This window comes from Equus caballus, chromosome 30, assembly GCF_041296265.1.
Source record: "Equus caballus isolate H_3958 breed thoroughbred chromosome 30, TB-T2T, whole genome shotgun sequence".
In the NCBI taxonomy this organism is placed as follows: Eukaryota; Metazoa; Chordata; class Mammalia; order Perissodactyla; family Equidae; genus Equus; species Equus caballus.
In genome coordinates, this window is record NC_091713.1 from 24,954,199 (window position 1) to 24,976,027 (window position 21,829).

Consider the following 21,829-nt stretch of genomic DNA (forward strand, 5'->3'; position numbering starts at 1 on the left):
TAAGAGTTCACCAAATCTGGGGAAATCAGCAAGCCCAGGGAATCTGAGAAAAGGGCAGAGGGATGTAGGCAAGGGAGGCTGTAAGGAGCAAATACCCTGCATTAATAATGGAAGAGCCAAGACGGCAGAAAGCAGACAACTCTAGGCTCATCGTGGTGTGGCAGCTATGGCCCTACATAGCGGTCCCTCTTGAGCAGAGTGCCCACTGTTGCAACAGTCAAGAGAATATGAGCTGGAATCCTGGCCCTGGGAGCACTTTTCTCTGGCCCCTTTCTGGTTCTTACTTACCTCATCCAAAAAACAGGGTCCAAGCCAAATGTCTAATGCTCACTTTCACCTTAAAAATGCTATAATCCAATTCTGACACTTACATAATATTATCTTAAATATTTGAAAAAGCACCTTATGAGAAATATCTTTTTACCTAACAATGTTAGGGAAAAAGGCTCACCTCTACTATATTATGTTATGTGGATCTTTAGCTGTTTAAGCAACAGTTTATTTATTTTTTAAAAAAGTACTTATTATGTGACAACATAAACAATTTTCTCAGCATCCAGCTGAGAAAAACAAAGATGCATAAGAGCTTCAAGAACTCATGGGAAGAAACAAACCAATTAAATGCAATTCCAGCACATATTAAAAGCAGAAGCCAGAAAAGATAATTGATTTCTTTTGAATCTTACACTAGTGCAGGGTATTTCTCTTTATGTTCAGAACTCTACTACATAAAGACAAGACCAGTGGCAATAAATAACACCTTGAAAATTCTTAACCAAGCTTGAAAAAGCCAGGTATCTAGCAGGAAGAAAAATGATATACACTGAACTTTTGTTCCAGACCTGGTAAGTATTGCTAGGAATGTCTTCTATATATACATTTTAATTTGTATGTATTAACACTTATTTATACACATGAATGCACCATTTCAGCCAATCTTATCAACCAAAATGACCAGACCAAAATAAAACACATTACATATAAAAGCTAAGCTCTCTGACCAGAATTGGTTGAGAAATAAATTTGCCATTTCAAAGCAGAAAGCCATCATTTCACACATAATTTTAGAAATTTTTATGTAATAGTACTTTAATTTTGCTGCCAAACATTTTTCAGAACATGAGAAGCTAACTCTTTCAGTACTATGGGCTATGTGAAAGGTAGAAATAAAAACGAGAAAATCAACTAACATCGATTACTCCAGAGAAGGATGAGGTTCTGGGAAATCAAGGAAGACATTCCGAACGATCTTAAGAAATTTAAAGTGTCACTCCTGCTCAGGCTCAACAACCCTGACCACTATGCACAGGGAAGACAAGAGTATAAGTAATGACAAGTTGCTGTCTTAAGGGACCCTCTCGGCAAAACATTGCTTATAGCAGCAACCCAGGAGCACTGTCTTACATAAGTTATGATGAAGGGTGACCAGCCTCTGGGAGAGCTCTATCATGGATATACCAGACCTAACAATTTTCTTTGGATGGTGCTGTCAAGTTGTGAAGAACATTTGTAACAACAAATGATTTCTTTGACAGGGCGCGAACAAATTACCATGTACTATCTCCTAACATAGCGCCCAACCACATTAGCTTTTGAAAACAAAGCAAGGCATAAAATCTCCTTCACTTAGTTGTATGTTACAAGTAGCAATTAGGAAAAAAGAAAAAAGAAATCACAACTGATTCCTTCTCTGTATTATTATTAGAATATTATAATTGCAAAATTTTAATGTTAAAAATTTTTTTCTAAAGTTGTCAGGGAGGACTTCCACTGCCAGTCATGATGGAATTAACGGCATCAGATTATTCCTCGCTGTAAAACAATATAAAACTGGCCAAAATACACGAAGCAACTGTTTTTAGGCCCTAGACAACAGGCAGCAGAAGACTTGAAAGACAGGAAATCCAGCAGATATGCCCCACGTCCACCCTGAATTTCTGCGTCAGGGGAACTCTCCTGGCCAGACCACAGGGTGCTGAAACTCAAGCCTCCTCCCCGAGCTGCAGAGGCTGAGTTCTAAGTCCAGAACTGCTGAGGTGGCTGGAATTTGTGGGCACGTTCTAAGAAAGCAGGGAGCTGCGTGCACCAGGGTGGGGTGGGGACAGCACAAAGGTGCACGGGGGTGGTCCCTACGCCTTGGCTGAAGTGAGACTGTAGCTGGACAGGGAGAGAATCCCCAAGGAATAAGAGAGAGGGGCTGCAGAGAAGTGAGCTGAGGGGAGATACCAGAGGGCACATGCAGGCAGGTGCAGTAGTTCTGGCTCAGTAAGAGTGGAGAGCCCTTGCTGAGCACCACAGGCATCCAGTTATCTCCTCAAAGGCACCGCTTTAGGAATAAGGGCCACACCCTTGAGTAGGAGCCAAGCCCTAAAATAAAAAGCAAACTGAAGGAGGCTATCTATCCTCAACAAAGCATAAAAACAAGCCGAGCAGGATCAAGAAGAATCCCCAGTAACTTAATTGCCTGCCAGAATAAACTCCTATCTTCCAAAGGAAGACAATATAATCCACACCCTCTACATAATGTATCATGCACATGTTCAGCATATATGTAATCAGAACTTTCTAGACCTGTGAAGCAGGAAAATACGACCCAAAATAAAAACATGAGATGACCTAGAAATTTCACACTTGAGTATTCACCTTAAGAAAACATGGCCACATGGGGCTGGCCCCGTGGCCGAGTGGTTAAGTTTGCGCGCTCCGCTGCAGGCGGCCCAGTGTTTCGTTGGTTCGAATCCTGGGCGCGGACATGGCACTGCTCATCAGACCACGCTGAGGCAGCGTCCCACATGCCACAACTAGAAGAACCCACAACGAAGAATACACAACTATGTACCGGGGGGGGGGCTTTGGGGAGAAAAAGGAAAAAATAAAATCTTTAAAAAAAAAAAAAAAGAAAACACGGCCACAGAAGACTTCTACTTAGATGAAGGCTATGCACTGATCATAGGACTTAGCAGAGTACACACCATGAATAACATTAACAGCAGCAGTCTTATGGAGTCATTGGGGGACAAAGCATGATTAGAGCAACTTATAGAGAGAACAGAACAGGACAACATAGAAACAAGATCAGGTAACTATTCTCTCTTGCTTTAAGAGGAACAGAAAAACGGAGGAAAAACTGGAAGAGAATGTAGGATAGTTTTTGTTGGTTCTCTTAAGGCAGAATTACAGCATGGTCGTATGCTGATGGAAACAATCCAACAGAGTGGGCAGTTTTTATGATGTAGGAGAGAGGGAACAACGGCTGGAGCGATGTCTTGAGTAGGTGAAAGGAAGTAAGATCTAGTACACAACTGGATATAAAGAGTGGGCCTTAGATAAGAGCAGAGACAGTTTAAACACAGTAACAAAAGGGACAATAGAGTATATGAGCACAGATACACACAGACCGGCAGATATGATGGCAGAAACTAAGGAAAAGTCTCTTCTGATTTTCTCTGTTTTCTCAATGAGAATAAGATGGTATTGGAGGTTCAAGGAAGAAAAAACGTTATGAGACAGTCATTTAGGAGAGTGACAGAACTGACAAAGATGTGTAATAGGGTTTCTGGGTAGCTTTTAAAGGCACACTGAGAGCAGATCATGAACTGAGACAGTATTGTTGTGTGTGTGTGTTTCCTGGCCTTATTTAGCTATCCAGGTGAGAAGGTGGATCTGGCCAGGACTGAGGTTTCTCCAAGTGAGTAAGGCAAAGGGAGAGCTGCAAGAGCACCGAGGCTCTATGCTAGAGTACTTGTAATGAGAGAATCCAAGCCTGATGAAAGGGAAATGAGAAGTGAAGACCCCAGTGGAGATAAAAAATTGTTGAGTTGGGGAACTAGAGCTAGTCACTTCAAAGGAATGAAAGACAGTGACCCAGAGGGCAGCTGAAGACTACATCAAGTACAAATCCAGAGGGTATGAGATTCAAAATGGGGCGGCTGGGGGGGTGGAGGGGAGGGGGGCAGAGGTTGGGAGAGAAGGGAAGGAAAATGGTCTAGAAAAATGATTCTCAAAGCATGGTCTGGGAATTCCCATGGGCGTCTGAGACCCTTTTCAGAAGTCTGAGAGGTCAAGACCATTTTCATGGTAATATTAAAGCATTATTTACCTTTTTTACTCTCATTATGTTAAGAGCATACAGAAGAGTTTTCCAGAGCCTACACAGCATGTGATGGGGTCATCATTATGACAACTAACGGAATCTACGTTATGTAGTCTTATGTTTTCTAGCATTGTCTACAGTGGAAGGTTTAGGGTAAGTCTGCCAAGGTTGACTTAGTTTGTTCTAAAATACCTCCACTATGTTCCTTACTAGCTATCTTCAATTATATCTGTCATATAATCTCTAACTTCATTATTGTCCAGTAAGTTATTATTTTGAAATCTACATTTTCCTTGCACCTACAAAGAAACACAAGAAGAAATAAGTACCCTTTTCTGTGCTTTGCAATGTTAGTTTTAAAAATATTCTGAAAACCTTTCAAATTCTAAAATTTTTACCTAAAATGGTTTAAAATATTTTATTCTAAAATAAATTTATTTTTAATATATTTTTCTTATACAGTCAAGCGCCACCTAACAATGTTTCAGTTAATGACGGACAGTATATACAACGGTGGTCCCATAAGATCAATACCATAGAGCCTAGGTGTGTAGTAAGCTACACCATCTAGGTTTGTGTAATTACACTCTAAGATGTTCACACAACAAAACTGCCTAACAAGGCATCTCTCAGAACATATCCCTGTGATGCATGACTGTACTTAGTGAAGGATCTCACAATAATTTTTGGAAAATAGAGTTATTTTTCACTAAAAATGCTATTCATGTTACCATGCAATGGGTTTCTTATTGCTATTTTTAGATTAACTAATAAATGTTTATAAACACTTCAGTTTTAATTCCTATTATGGTAAATATCAGTAGATATAACCTACACAGACAAAATCTCTTAACGGTTGTGAATGCCATTTTAAGGGTATAAAGGGGTTCTGAGACCAAAAAGTTGAGAATTTCTGGTCAACAAGCAGCAATGAGGAGGAATGAGCAAGTTATTTACCCCATCTTTAGGCGCAGAGTCATGAGAGGGATGGAGAGAAAGCAGCCAGCACTGAATGTGTTTCAGGAAAAGCAACATTCTCATGGAGCAGCCAGGTTTCGGCTGGAGAAGCTGGTGGACACTCTTCCCTCTCTCCTGAAACACTGATTTTTCCCTCTTTACCCAATCATTCCTCTCCCACTGAGGGGTCCTATTATCACCAGACCCTGGGAAGAAGATGTGGCAGCTCCAGCTAACCTAACAGCCCAGGTTAGTTTTGACATTTATGAGCAATCCCTGTTAAACTTCAACTTCAGAATAATAGATATACCAGCAAAATGCAGCATATACAAAATTGTTCCTACCAATTTCACTTCCACTTCCCCCATCTTGAACACTCCATAAGATGATGCTACTCTCTGAGGCAACAGCAACCATCTTGTCTTTATCTCCATGTGGACCTCCGACCACTTTTGCATTTAAAGCTACTCGTTCAATAGTCCAATCCAAATACGGGCTGGTAAACACTTGCTGCCATCCTGAAGATTCTTTGATTCTGTTAAGTAAGAACACAAACATAAAGTAAACTTAGCAGCAATTAAGCAAACAGAATACAAATGAATGTACCCAAAAAAATATTAATCACAGCTACCTATCTATCTTTATGTTAAATATAACATTCTATTGATATATATCATCTAGAAATGCAGAATATTATTCCCAAGATATCTTATATTTATAAGCCCGGGACTATAAGGTACTTAAAAAGAGCCTGCAGACTAGAGTTCTATATTTCCCCAAAGAACAATTTAGGAAAGCCCTCCAAATTGTAAAAAAAAAATTAACAACTTTAAAAAAAAAAAAGGTTAGATCTTTCACTTTTCTCCACAAAAAAGTGCTACTGTCATTATCTAGGTAGGAAGAGTGAACAAAAATCAGATTTTTGGATTATTATTCCTCCCAGTTACTAATCAAGTTATTCAGCTATATTATTAACTATATGCACTCAATCTATCGGTTTTTTGGTACTTCAACTGAGAGTCTCCACAGGCACACTAAGAGAAGGGCGTGACCTGGTCAAACATATGTCCTCCAACACCTGGGCAGGATCAAACGCAGAAAATGTGAGGCTTGGAAACCCTTCTTTGAGGACTGGATTTTTTTAAAGGTTCCAGTCTAAATGAAAAGTCATGGGAGCCTATCCATGCCCCATACATAAAGGCTTACCCAGGTTCAGATTTGCAGCTGACTGAATATAAATGCATTCTTTAATACATAATTTCTAATAAACATACTTGCAAATCTTCAATAATTTTTTTCTGCCCTATATGAATTTAGTCTTTCAGACATGTTTTCTGTGTTACTACATAACAAGGCTGCACACATTTAGAACCTACACAGTTGTGCAATCATAACAATGAATGACCAGAACTTTAACTATGGAATATCTATTTTTAAAATCACACTAAACAGGCGGCTGGCCCCGTGGCTGAGTGGTTAAGTTCGCATGCTCCGCTGCAGGTGGCCCAGTGTTTCGTTGGTTCGAATCCTGGGCGCGGACACGGCACTGCTCATCAAACCACGCTGAGGCAGCGTCCCACATGCCACAACCAGAAGAACCCACAACGAAGAATATACAACTATGTACCCAGGAGGCTTTGGGGAGAAAAAGGAAAAAATAAAATCTAAAAAAAAAAAGATCACACTAAACAAATGATCCAAACAAAAATGTGAAGCTTCTCTTTGCCTCACCTAAAGAGAATAAACAACATGAAGGAAACAAGTGCTCTTTTACATACTGTCTGGGTACTACTGTACTAGGTATTCATAAATCATGGTCACCTAAGGAACTAAATGAAATCACTTTAGTTTCATTTTTGTTTAAAAATGTAGCTAAAGTAATACAACTATAATTGACAAAAATACACAGTCTTCTTAATTTCAAGAATTAATGATGTCTTTAATTAGAAACTTCAAAGCAATACATAGAAAAATTAGTTTTTCCTAAGACTATGATCTGTAATTACCCTATTCAGCCACCAGATGGAATTCATGTGTTAAGATAAACGGGTGGAAGTAATTACCTATTAAACTCTAAAAACTGATATTAAGAAATGAAATATAGATGCTCTTAGGAACTGTCAGATGGGGCACAAAGTAGGGATTGCCAGCACTTCAGGAATAATGGCAACAGGCTGCTATCTGGATGCAGACGTGCTAGGTTCCTAACAGTATTCAAGGAGGAGACGGTGAACTGATTGAACGAGGTGAATGCTGTGATCTTGCAATCATTAATTTAGGACTATAAATAGTAAAACTACATGTGATCTAATCTTTTACAGAGATCACATTTCTGAGTTATTTTTCTCTATAAAAATGAGGTTATTATAAAGAATGCCAAAAAACACTACAAGAATCAGGACAGCATATATGAGAGCGATTATATCAATTACAGGATTTAACTCAAGAAGATACGTAAATGTACTCCCGTTTTTTAAATTAAAATTAAGTACAAAGAAGAAAGAAACACATCTCTGCTCTCTAATTTTCCGTGCAAGCAATACAAACTATAAAACGTGAAATGTGAGAACTCACAGTCCAGCCCTCATCTCCTTACTGCCCTAGTGAACCAACACTTGGAGTCGGCACGGCAACGCAAAGAACGCGGTTTGAGTCCAAATTAAGATCTCAAAGAAGTGTAGTAGAGGGAACATGCCCTACGAGCTTCCGAAACTTACAATAAGCATTCTCTACCTCAAATGTACGGAAATAGACAAGTCAGAAGAACATGAGAGAGTCTAAAATTAGATCCAGGTATACATAGTGGATATATATATATAAAGCAAGATAAAGGAACTTTCAAATTAAGTGTGAAAGGATGATTTAAGTAACAAATAATCAAAACATCTAATTACCAACCCACCTGGAAGAAAATAAAAGATCCCTAAATCTCACAGCTCATACAAAAAGTGAATCCCACATGGATTAAAGATCTAAAGTGGGCCATAAGCTCCAAGAGGGCAGCAATTTACATAACTCTTCTTTGTGAATACAAGTAACACTGTCATACACTCAGCAAGAAAAGAAATACGAGTAAAGTCTAATGATACAGACAATCAGTAAATCAAGGTGAAGAATATACAGGGGTTCACTATACTACTCTCTCATTTTTTTTAAGATTTTAAATTTATTGATATAAAAAGCTGTGGAAAGACAATTTGTATGAAAGAACACACTCTTTAATTTGAATATTTTCCTTTATTTTGAAGTTTTATTGCCATTGTTTTGAATGATTTAACTGTCTATGAGGAAATCAAGTATGTCCTCAATTCTCTTCCCTTGTCACTCTGCATGGGCATATTGCTCTGACATCACTGATACTCAGTGGAAGAAAAGAAAGGTCATAGTCAAAAGCAAACACAAAGAATGGAAAATCTAACAGCATCATCCTTCTTATATTTGTCACTCAATGAAGTTTTGTGTAAAACTGCATGTCTCTGACTGGCAAACAGAAATCTTTAGCACTATTGTGCAATAACAAAGATAAATTATGCTATTACACCTGGATAACTTACCAGAATTGTTTCACAACTCCTCTGGAATCCTTTATCAATAAAAATTGTGCAATATTTAAACAACAACAAGTTTTCTCAATTTAGATCCACAAGATGGTAAGTTCAAAACTCTTTTTTTTTTTCAGATTTTATTTTTTCCCTTTTTCTCCCCAAAGCCCCCCGGTACATTGTTGTATATTTAGTTGTGGGTCCTTCTAGTTGTGGCATGTGGGATGTCACCTCAGCATGCTTTGATGAGCAGTGCCATGTCCACGCTCAGGATTCAAACTGACGAAACACTGGGCCGCCTACAGCAGAGCATGCGAACTTAACCACTTGGCCATAGGGCCAGCCCCTCAAAACAACTCTCTTAAAAAAATTCCTTTCTTCAAATCAGTCTTGCTTCAAATAAAAGTCATCCGCAAAAGAAATTATCTAAAAAATCACTTTCATATTATTCAATAATTAAAGTAAAAAATACACAGAATCCTCTCAAAATGGAAAGTCTGCATTGAAATCTCTACTGTAATGAAAATATACAGTGGAGACAATTGATATAAAAGACTTTTTCTACCTATAGCAAATCTATCATCAACTGAAATTTTTAAAAAATACACCTGGGATTCTTTAAAATATACCTGTAAACTTTTGAAGACACTTTAAGTATTTTTAATCTATTGTGGCTATTTTTCCTTCACTAAACTCAATGGTGACAAAATATTTCTATATCCTTTGGTTTTTCAGCGATTATTAAATGGGACCACAGTCTAAACTAGCATCTCCCAACCGTTTTTGTGCTTCGACACCACTGCCATCAACACTTCTCACTGCAATAAGGACTGTGAAGTAAGAATCCTACCCTTTCCCCACTTTAAAAAACTCGCTGGTCCACACTCTTCCTCATTCCCTTATAGTTTCCGAGAATGCAAGAGTTAGTAAAACCAAACTCTGTCTGTGCCAGTCTCACACACTACAGATGGTACACTACGTCACCTCTGTCCACAACTGTCCTGCTTCACTATCTCACTCGTAACCATGTGGTGGTCATGACCAAAGCAGAGTCTTACTCTTCGCTACTACGGAGGACAAAAGACTGAAACATTACAGAGAGAAAATCACGAGGCTCACGTTAATAATCCTGCCTAGTCATTTTAACACAATAGTGAAATGACTCAGAAGCTGGCTGTAAGAAGCAAGAAGGAGTAACTTCAAGATATCTGTCACATCACAGTTCATATTGCCTGGGAAATATTTAAGACAGATTAAGGCTATCAGCAATATTTACCAAGTTAGGAGTGAAAATAAAAGCAAACTAAATCTAATCAGGAGATACAGAAGGAGGTAAATATGCAGGGAAAAAACTTGATAACTAAAAGAAACAGCTCTTCAATCTATAAATATAAAATCATAATTTTTAAAAACTAGCCCTTCAAATAAAAAGCAAACATTATTAACGATACAGTACCTATAACACACAGCAAAATGGGCATACGCAGCTACAATCCAGTTGTGATGGCCGGCTACTATTAGCACCTTTCGTGGATCCACAGGAAATCCTGTTGATTTCAGAAAAAGAATAGTTTACATTCTAAAGCAAGAGATAGCAAACAATGGCCCACGGGCCAATTCCAGTCCTCTACCTGTCTGACAAATAAAGCTTTAGTGGAACACAGCCATGCACATTTGTTTTCACACTGTCCGTGGCTGCTCTCATGCTACAACAGCAGGGCTGAGTGGCGGTGACAAAGCCTACGATATTTACCATCCAGCTCTTTACATAGAAAGTTTGCCAATCTTGATTCTGAAGATTTAGAGCAAACAGAAGATCACATACTTTTTAAATAAAAATCATTTCTTAAATGAGTCTTTAAGATACAAATGATAAATGTGAATTAAAAAGAGAGAGGAGGTAAAAATTACGTCTTTAAAAATAATTACTCAACATCACCTAGAACAATAAACACAGGTACTTTTCTTTTTCTATTTAGGTAATCTTTGCTTACCTAGCCTAACAGTCTCCTCTCCAGTTCCGGAGAGAACAGGCTGGGTACCATTTCCCCGAGCTTCACCTTCTGTAGAACTTAGTCCATTCCTAGAATCAGCAGGGGCTCTAGCTGTGTTGTTTATTTTACGACTAGGAATACCTATAAAGGAAATAAGAAGAGACATTTATTTCTAAGTTTGCCTACCAAAAATTCAAACTTTCACATGGTAACAAAGAAACATAAAAACGTAAATTTCATTATGGCTGAAATATATTTTCCAATATAGCAATTTATTGCAAATAATTTAATTACCATAAAAAAACAACAAAATGAAAGTGAAAAAACAGTAAAATTCTTTACAAGACTTATCATATTATACTGCCTTTTCACCTAGCTCTAGGTTAGTGAACTCAATCATTAACTCATTCAGTCTGTGGTCAGCAGTCTATTTCAGGTACGGTTCCTAGGTGTAAGGTACTATGTACTAACAAACTGCTTTAAAGATGACGCACTCCCTACTTTCAAACGTCTTTTACTTGGCAGGGAGTCTTTTCTGGAAGGAAATCTTACTCGGAAGCCCACTGCAACACAGCTAAGAGCAGAACTCTTCTAACTAACCAAGGTGGGGCAGAGCTGACACGCACCTCACTGCCTCTGTCCTGTACGCTGACCTTCTCTGCCATCTCCTGGGATCCTACAAAAAGGAGCCCGACAACCAGAGCTCTAACACGGGGGTTGGCAAAGGATGGGCCTTGGCCAAACCCAGCCTGAGGGCTGTTTGTGTAAATAAACTTGGATGGGGCATGGTCGCATCCATTCATTTCTGCACTGTGTATGGCAGAGGCGAGTAGCTGCCACAGAGATCTAGCTCACAAGCCTATCCGACCGTTAGAGAAAAAGTCTGGCGCATCCCCGGTCTAACATAGTATGACTTAACTTCTATTAAAACTAAAGTTGTGAGCTTTCTAGTAGATTTATAAATGAGACTCAATAATTAAGGGACAGATTTTCCTTCTTCCTATTTATACATTTGTATAAACATATTTGCTTAATGCTTATTTGTATATACTTGCTTAATGATAAAAAGAATTTTTAAAAAGACTAAATAAATAAAGCAGAAGTACCTGGTGGAGGCAAGTAACCGTGAAAAAGGACACTCCCACAAGATGAGCGCTCCAATTCCTCACATAAGAGCAGCCTTCTTACTAAAAACATTTCAAAGCAAACTGGTCAAGAGTACATGCAAACAGAAAAATAGTACTCCACTTTTATTTTCTCTAGTTAAAAAGGATAAGGAAAAAAAAAGGAAAATGTTTAAGTTAAATCGGTTGACAATATCTTTTTACTATGAAAATCCACAAAAAGTAAGCACTGAACTAGTCTACCAAAAATTAGGACCTGGTATAAACCATATTTCATTTGGGCAAGTTTAGTGCACAAAGGGTAAAACCATAAACAGAAAATATTTGGAGAACACATACCTAATGGAGTGATTCCATAAAATTCTGCTTCATGCCTGAGAACATTAATACTCACTCCCCTACAAAGAAAGAAACAAATGATGTAAATCCTCTACCAATGGCAACTTGGATGATCACCTGAAGCAAAAGCACTCAGTTCTTTTTGTGAAACAAGACCATGCAGCTTTAAAACTTACTTTTCTCCTAAGATCCTTAATCATTTGAAAAAGTCTAAACTAAAAAACTGCACACCAACAAAGTATTTTCCTATTTAAAAATTATTCATGCATAAATGAATTGGGTGACTAAATGCAAGATTAGGGCTTTATAGGGTTAGTACAAGTAAATTATCAAGAAGCATCTAACAAGGCAAACAGGATTGGAAATTGTTCTTACACGGCATTAACCGCTTTTAACATTTTATCATAATTATTTCTACACACATTTTAACTTCCCCAATTACACTGTAAGCTCCCTGCAAACATGATCAACTACTTTTTTTTTTTACTGAAGTACAGTCGATATACAATATTATATTAGTTTCAGGTAGACAACATAGTGATTCAACATTTATATACTTTATGGAGTGATCACCACAATAAGTCTAGTAACCATGTGTCACCATACAGTTATTACAATATTATTGACTATATTCCCCATGATGTATATTATACCCTCATGATTTATTTTATAACTGAAAGTTTGTACCTCTTTTTTTTTTGGTGACGAAGATCGGCCCTGAGCTAACATCTGTCACCAATCTTCCTTTTTGCTTGAGGAAGACTGTCGCTGAACTAACATCTATGCCAATCTTCCTCTTATTTTATGTGGAATGCCACCATAGCATGGTTTGATGAGTAGTGTGTAGGTCCAGGCCCAGAATCCAAACCTGCGAACCCTGGGCCACCAAAGCGGAGCACATGAACGTAACTACTATGCCACCGGGCTGGCCCCAATAAAGTTTGTACCTCTTAATCCCCTCACCTATTTCGCTCATCCCTCTACTCCCCTCTCCTATGGCAACCACAAGTTTGTTCTTTGTACCTATGAGTTTGCTTGTTTTGTTTTTTAGATCCCACATATAAGTGAAATCATCCAGTATTTGACTTTCTCTGTCTGACTTATTTCACTTAGCACAATACCTGCAAGGTCCATCCATGTTGTCGCAAATAGCAAGATTTCATTCTTTTTTATGGCCGAGTAATATTTCACTATATATACAGACACACATATACACACACTGCACCTTCTTTAACCATTCATCTATTAACGGACACTTAGGTTACTTCCATATCTTGGCTATTGTAAATAACGCTGCAACGAACACAGGAGTGCAGATATCTTTCCAAATTATTGTTTTCATTTTCTTTGGATAAATTCCCACAAGTGGAATTGCTGGATCACATGTTAATTGTATCTTAACTTTCTGAGGAATCTCCATACTGTTTTCCATAGTGGTTGTACCAAGTTACACTCCCATCAACAATGCATAAGGGTTCCCTTTTCTCCACATCCTCACCAACACTGGCTACTTGTTGTCTTTTTGATAACAGCCATTCTGACAGGTATGAGGTGCTATCTCATTGTGGTTCTGATTTGCATTTCCCTGATAATCAGTGATATTGAGCACCTTTTCATGTACCTGTTGGCCATCTGTCTGTCTTCTTTGGAAAAATATCTATTCAGGTAAGCATGATCTACTTCTGATCTATTTTTGTATACCTCACACAGCGCCTAGCAAGGTACCTGTACATAACAGTTACACAATAAATATTGTTGAATGAATAAATTCAGATAAATGATTCTCCTCGCATCAGAAACCAAAAATAAAAGCAAAGTAGAAAATGGGGGGGAAAAAGACCAGCCTTAAGAAAGGCTATGTTATCCAGAGGAAAATATGAGTACAGTTAAGTAATATGAAAATATAAGTAAAAAGAATGAAGCTTAAGCCTTTACAATACTAACGATTCATTTCAGATTTCAGTTATAGTATGTCTTTACTTCAAAAATATTGCCTGGGCAGAAATGAGAGGGGGCATCAGCGTAGATCCCACAGAAATGAACAGGACATTATAGGAATACTATGAACAACTCTACGTCCACAAATTTGATAACCCAGATGAACTGGACCAATTCATTAAAAGACACAATCTGTCAAAACTTACACAAAAAGAGATGATCTGAATAAGCTTATATCTATTAAAGAAACTGAATCAGTAATTAATAATCTTCCAAAACAGAAACAGTGGCCCAGTATTCATTCTTCCAAACATTTAAGGAAGAAATGATACCAATTTTCTAAGTCTCTTTCAGAGGATAGAAGCAGATGGAATACTTCCTAATTCATTTTAGAAGGCCAATATTACCCTAATACCAAAACCAGACAAAGATATTCCAAGAAAAGAAAAGAAGACTACAGACCAATACCTCGTGAACATAGACGCAAAACTCCTGAACAATGTATTAGCAAATTGAATCCAACAATCTCTAAAAGAAAACACAGGATCACACCAATAGATGCAGAAAGAGCACCTGACAAAATCCAACACCCTTTCATGATAAAAAGTCTCGGTAAACTAGGAACAGAGAACTTTCCCAACTTGATAAAGACTAGCTAAAAAAACCTTACAGCTAACATCATATTTTATGGTGAAAAACTGGAACTTCTCCCACTAAAACCAGGTACAAGGCAAGGATGTCCCCTCTCACTACTCCTTTTCAACATCATACTCGCAAGCCTTAGAAATGCAATGAGGCAAAAAAAGGAAATAAAAGGCATATGGATTGGGAAGGAAGACATAAAACTACTGTTCGCAGATGACATGATCTTCTACATAGACAATCCAAAAGAACGGACAAAAACGCCTGGAACTAATAAGGAATTACAGCAAAGCTGCAGGATACAGGGTTAATGTGCAAAGGTTAACTGCTTTCCTACGTACCAATAACGAACAAGTAGAATTTGAAATTAAAAATACCATTTATATTAGCACCCCAAAAAATGAAATACTTAGGCATAAATCTAACAAAATATATACAAGATCTATATAAGGAAAACTATAAAACTTTGATGAGCAAATCAAAGAACTCTAAATGGAGAGATATTCCATGTTCACGGACAGAAAGACACAGTATTGTTAAGATGTCAGTTCTTCCCAAACTGATCTAAGATTCAATGCAATCCCAATGAAAATTCTAGCAAGTTATTTTATGAATATTGACGAACTGACACTAAATTTTATATGGAGAGGCAAAAGACCCAGAATAGCCAACACAACATTAAAGAAGAACAAAGTAGGAAGACCGGCAGCACCCTACTCCAAGACCAACTATAAAGCCATAGCAATCCAGTGTTTTAGAGAAAAGAAAAAGAATCTGAAAACACTGCATACTCTATGATTCCAAATATGACATTTTGGAAAAGGCAAAATTATGGAGATAACAAAGTGATCAGTGGTTGCAGGGGCTGGGGATCAAGAGGCAGAGCACAAAGGATTTTTAGGACAGGGAAATACTTTGTATGATATTAAAATGACAGACACGTCATCACATATTTGTCCAAACCCAGAGAATGTACACACCTAGAGTGAACCGTAAGGTCAACTACGGACTTTCAGTGATTATATGCGTCAATGTGGTTCATCCTCGGTATAAAATGTACCACTGTGGTGAGCGATGTTGACAACAGGGAAGGCTACACATGTGTCGGGGGCAGCGGGTATATGGGAAATTGCTGTACCTTCCTCTCAATTTTGTTATAAACCTAAAACAGCTCTAAAAAATAAAAAGTCTTAAAACAAGGGACAGGAAAAAAATTCCCTGGGATTTTTGATAAACACATGCAATTGTGCTATTAAATTGCTTTTATTGGTGAAATTGGTTGTGACTGGTTTAACATAAGAACAGTTAAAGCTTTCTTATTTTATTTCAAAACCATTTGTGTTAACAGTACAGTAGTACTGGCTAATTACAAGGTGGCTCAGGACACAAAAATGTCCTTGAGGAGCTCCAGTCACCGGAGGAGGACAGGCAAATGAACACAGTCATGACAGTACAGTGTGATAAGGGCAACACGAGAATTTTATGCAAGGAAGAGAATCAGAACATACTATTCTTTTTAATTCCTTCTCATCTTCTTTTGGAAGGTACTAGTCAGGGAAGTTTAATTTGCTATGCCCCTTTAAGTGAAATAAGGCAGCATTTGTAAGAAAAGTAGTCAGTAAATACAGATATTTAAAATAACTCTGCCTTTCATGGGATTGTGGCTTAGTCACAAGGACACTGATGAGAAGTAAATTCATTCTTTAATCAAATGCTGTGTCAAAAAAATTTTACTCAAGAATTAAGTAGTTAGTAACATACTTCCTACCTCTACCCGATCCCAGGCCAAAAACCAGACAAACAAAAAGCCCAATGAACTGTTATTCAATAAATATCTACGGGGCAGCTACTCCATGCACTGTCTTCACACTGGGAATACAGCAGGGAAGGAACCAGACAAAGAATCTTTGCCTTCAAGGACCTCATATTCTAGTGAATATAAGACAAAAATTATACAATATTATAAAGAGGCAGCTCAAATAAACAATCAGAATTTTAAAAACTATGTCTAAAAAATGTAATAAATACAAAGTGAAGTTCACTAGGAATATATGAAATAAAAGAACAATAAAATACAAATTGCACTCCTATAATCAGACTATGGCAAAGGTAAACAAATAGTTTAAATGGTCACTCATCTACCCACACACACAAAAACACCCTCATGTACTGACCCCCTACTGTGCGTCAAGCACAAGGCCAGATCCTGGGGATGTATAGTAAACGGTGCTCACCTTTTGGAAATTAAAGTCTAACGGAAGATAGACTGCTGAACGAGCAGTAAGTGTGATAATGCTGTGGGAGTGTCAGTACAGGAAACTGTGAATACCTATATTAAGTGGAGACAGCAGGGATCACTGATGGAGTCAGCATTAAGCCAAGAGCAGAAAAAGTTCAAAGTGCTCAAGTAAGAGAAACGAAGCAGGGGCCAGATTAGAGACGGCTGTAAGAAACACTATCAAAACACCAAAATCTTCAACCAGCAGTTCAATAACATATTAACTGTGGGTTTTAAGGAGAGTAGTCATCAGATCAGATTTATATTTTTAGAAGATGATGTTGACTACAGTATGAAAAGTGAATTAGAGGGATGCAAGGATGAAGGCAGGAAGCCTGGTCAGGAAGCCGCTGGAGCAGTGGAGACGAAGATCACGGGGGCCCGGACCACGAGAGTTTAATTCCAAGGAAGCTTTTTAGCCAAATAGTCTCAGGAAAAAACCCACTTTTTCTTCACAAAATATACCAAAAACACATACCAATCAATAAGAATTTATTTAAAAGGATGGATTTCCTACCTTAAGTCTAGCTCTTTTGTCCGAAGAAAATTTAAAATGGGTGCAAATGCTGCTGGATCTCTATCAATAAATATCTGTAAATGAAGAATTGTTTTATTTTCAAATTATAAACAAAACTTCTAACTTTAATGTCTGTAACACTAAGTCAGGGAACAAAGACTGAACTATTTAAATACTATCTTTCCTTGAGTCCACTCTTAAATTTTAATGCTTCTAAAATTGGAATGCAGTTATAACTGTGTGCATTTAATGTGGCATTGTCTTTTTTTCCTGAAAAGCTATTAGATTGATGATATTTTACTATGTAGGAAAATGGTATGTAGTTAAGTCAGTTTTCTCATTCCTACTTATTTATATCTTTGGTTAAACTGATACCTCAAGCAAAAATTTTATCTGAAATATTCTAGAATTCAATAAATACTTTGAAAACATTATGCATAAATAATACTTTCTTCTACTGTCTGATCATTAATCATAGATGAAAGTGATTGTGACTTACATAATTTGTGATTCAAAGGTGAATCATTAAAACAACAATGTACTTTCACAGTACACACAGGGGTAATCAAGAAAAGTGAATACTGCACACTGCTGTCAAAACTGGAAAAGAACACTCTTCTCATAATACTTTTACAACTCACCATCTCAATTTCCTTGGGGCGGGGGGATGGGGGTTGGGTTGATGACAAAAAACATTTTTTAAACATAACAAACACAGTACCACAAAATACATAAGGGGAAAGGAAAATGCTTAAAAACATGAAATAATTAATAACTTTTTACAGGAATATGTACCAACATTATTTTAAATCAATTACAAAAGCCCTAACCATAAAACTGAATACTTTTTAAAGCTTACGTAAGTCAATTAGACAGGGAGATGGTAGCAAACAATAAAACCTTTTTTTTTTAGCTATGATCAATTACGTAAACACGAGTGAGGTTCTTCCAGCTTCATAAATCTCTGCTTTTGCTTTTATTCCAACCAACTGGAAGTTAAAGACCCATCGCAGACTGTGGAGCTCTTATTACTAAGGTCTTTTTTATAATCTCACATGGACATACCTGCTTTTTCTGCTTTATTTCTTCTGCAGGTCTCATCACAGCAAACAAACCCCTGTGGTCACTTAGCTGCCTCCAAATAGAAAGCCCTTCTGCTTTTGTGAGCACTCGACATTGGCTTGACACACTACAACTGCTTTTTAAATGTATAAACCAATTTTTTGCTACTGAAACTTAATACTTCTTTACTCCCCTCTCTCCACCACTGCTGTACAAGTTCTTAAGGTTACCCTCCAAGATAAAAACCCATAGGACTTCACTAATTTGCAACATCTTTTTCTAATTCAATATCAAAATATGTTAGTAGTCACATTCAGCTGTTTACTGTTAAAGTTTTAACTATTAATTAAAAGAACTATTTCCTCTATTGGAAATGTAAACTTATATCCTACAATTTCTCTAATCATGAATACTTAAATTGCTATATGCAATTTAGAGTTCTCTTCTATAAACACAGAAACACTCTATACATGACAGGAAATAAAAAACTTGACGTATGTGTCACTTTCACTCAGTGGTTATTAAAGTGTTAGCTTTTCTATATTCTTAGAGTTACCATATAATAAGGATCAAGCATTATAAGCATTAATTACTCTAATTTAGAAATATACATCAACGGTATTATACTCACAGCACCAGTTTCATCCCGAAGAGTTGAAATTCTTCCACTCAGCAAACTAGAAGTCATTAACAATAAGCTAGTTAGTTTTTAAAATCCGAGTATGAATAAATGTCCGAATTCTTTATCAAATGTCAAAGACCAACACAAATGAGTCATATCTTCAAAGTAAAATAAAAAAAATTCTATTTTAACAGTTAAGATTTTTTATTCAAGAAATAAAAACATTAACAGACAAGGAAAAATTTTATTATTTCGATAAATAACAAATGTAATAAAAATGGTACTAAAGAATTATATGAAATACCTGGAAAAAAAAGAATCTGGAATCCACATGAGAGTCTGTCTTGAGGTACTAAATCTGCAATTGAAAATTATCTGGTATTATAAATGAGGACATGATTTGAAATTTCAATGGTAGTTCACGTACTTTAATATGCTGGCCAACAATTTACAAGTTGTTGCATAGCTATAGCTATATCAATTATATTTATTACATTTAATATTTTTAAATTTTGCTACTTTCAATTCAGAGTTAAGATTATTCAAAGAGCTCTCAGAAAAATCAATTAACTCACTGACATATAATGCTTCCTAAAATGTGACTTTCCAGCATGTCAACTTGCTGAAGAATCAACAGTTTGCCCATCCCACCAAGTCTAAACCTCTCAACCTAACATTCAGGTCCCCTATCATCTCTCCATCACAAACTGTTTTTCCCTCTGATAAGAGAGTACTTCTTAATATTCCAAACAAGTCATGCCTACTATCAGCTCAGTATCTTCATTTATCCCAGCTACACAGCCCTCAGCATGTCCCATAATCCAAGGCTCATCCAGCTTCTTGATGGCGTTTAGGTTTTACCTTCTCTTTAAGGGCTTTTCCAGTAGTCTATCCTATATTATCATTCTGAGCTCAGAGTAATTCCATTGTACAATATGCATTTAACACTTTCTATGTAGTTTTGGCCTCCTGGCAAGTGTTGCGTTCATTCCTTCAAAAGTCACTCAGTAAATATATCATTGTTTTGAGGTTAACTGCCATCTGATCAAGGCTGCTTATCACCACCAATGTGGGCAACTTTACGAAAGCACTGTGTAACAGACTGGGACAAACAAACCCGCAGCTACTGTAAACTGACATGACCAAGAACGCAATATAGGGCTCATGCAGCCCAGCCTTCGTTGTCTGAATATTTTCGTTTTAAAACTCATCACACTGAACTACTATGTATTTTTTACTCTGTCCCTATCACCACGTGTCCCCACACAGAGGAGAGCCTAACAGACCTATTTCACTCTATATTCATTCTCTAGCACGACAAGCTTGTTTTAAAGCAGCTCTCATGCCCGTCATTAATCAGATTTAAGATAGGAGCCAAACTGTTTATTCAAGAAAACATAGCAACTGTTCCCAAGTGTATATCTTAGCAGAATCTTGGGAAAAAATGAGAAGTAGATTACAACTAGTCACAGGAAACTGACTGAGTCAAATAAACAAAAGGAAATCCAGTCAATGGTAGACTGAAGGATCCAAGGATCCACTGCAGAAATGAATCACTCTGTTCTGGACGCCGTCACATAAAGTCCATGGAAGGATCACTTACAACTTACGACCTCTCATGCTCACTGCTTATTCAGAAACTGTCTGCCAAATAACGCAAATTCTGTGTTACTTAGAAAATTACACAGGTCTGCTTAAAGGCATACTAGCAATTTCAATTAAAATCAGCAGTTTGGGGTGTATTTAGTAATCTTGAATTTCTGGGCAAAAGGGTTAGACTCTTATCCCCACCAATTTTTTTTCCCCCAAACAAGAGGAAGACAGAAGAAAAAAATCCACAGAGCTTTAAACTGGTTACAAATATGATCTCATGAAAACTATGGCATTTAAAATTACATATGACAAGCATAATTCTCTGCAATGTATACGAAAGCCCTTTCTATGTTTTTTAATCTCATATCCACAGTGTGCCAGGAAAAGGGTCATGTGTAATCTCGTCTCAATAACAGTTATACTAACGATATTAGCACATCCATATTTAGTATACTCTATGCTACTTGTTTCCTACTAAATTAACTTGGAAGCAATCTAATTAAAATTATTTATTCTGCAGTGTTACTATTAATAATGCCAGTAACCCCTGCATTTCCCATTTATTACTTCAAATTCCTGTATCAATCCTGGAAGGTTGGTACTATTACTGTCATTTTACATTTTAGGAAACTAAGCAATAAAAAATAACTTGCCCTGGGTTGTTGAGCTAGTTGGAGATAAAGCCTGGGAACTGGAATTCCTATCAGTTGAGCCCAAAGTTCTCTGTCCACGAGTCCCCCACTGGCTGGTCCCAGACCTCTCTCACGCGGCCGCAAATCATACTCATTCTAACAGAATTAATCAGAAACTGAGTCATATTGGGTTTCTTTCACTTCACTAGTTGCTTTTTGTAAATAATAAATATTAACAATTCCAAACGAAGCCTCATCTTCTCTACTTTCTGAATCATCCCAAAGTGTTAAATAAATCATAAAAACTGATCATTTCTATAATTCCTTTGAGTACGTCCATTTTCATGACTCTCTCCTCTTGGGAGAAAAAAAAAGACCTTACCTATGGCATACGCTTCTCTGCTCATAACAGACCCTCCCTTGGGGTTTCACTCTGTTACTTCAGAGCCAACTTCAATTCTCCGCCACAGATGGTTCTCCCAGTGGCAACTCTTCA

General features: G+C 37.2%; 1 protein-coding gene across 5 annotated transcripts in view; it reads right to left on the minus strand.

Annotated features, from left to right (window-relative positions):
• The window catches only part of KCTD3 (potassium channel tetramerization domain containing 3), a 49,231-nt gene that overhangs the window by 25,130 nt on the left and 2,272 nt on the right, over positions 1-21,829 (minus strand). For 2 of the 5 annotated variants that reach the window (XM_023632666.2, XM_023632665.2), the window contains exons 2-9: positions 19,413-19,466; positions 19,118-19,163; positions 17,425-17,498; positions 12,050-12,108; positions 11,693-11,773; positions 10,587-10,727; positions 10,049-10,139; positions 5,395-5,585 (exon numbers count right to left, since the gene is read on the minus strand). In XM_023632666.2, the coding sequence (XP_023488434.1) occupies positions 5,395-5,585; positions 10,049-10,139; positions 10,587-10,727; positions 11,693-11,773; positions 12,050-12,108; positions 17,425-17,498; positions 19,118-19,163; positions 19,413-19,466 (737 nt within the window). Of the gene's footprint in view, positions 1-5,394; positions 5,586-10,048; positions 10,140-10,586; positions 10,728-11,692; positions 11,846-12,049; positions 12,109-17,424; positions 17,499-19,117; positions 19,164-19,412; positions 19,467-21,829 lie in introns of those variants that run through there. The other 3 variants (XM_023632667.2, XM_014738076.3, XM_070256043.1) reach the window with 2 other exon arrangements.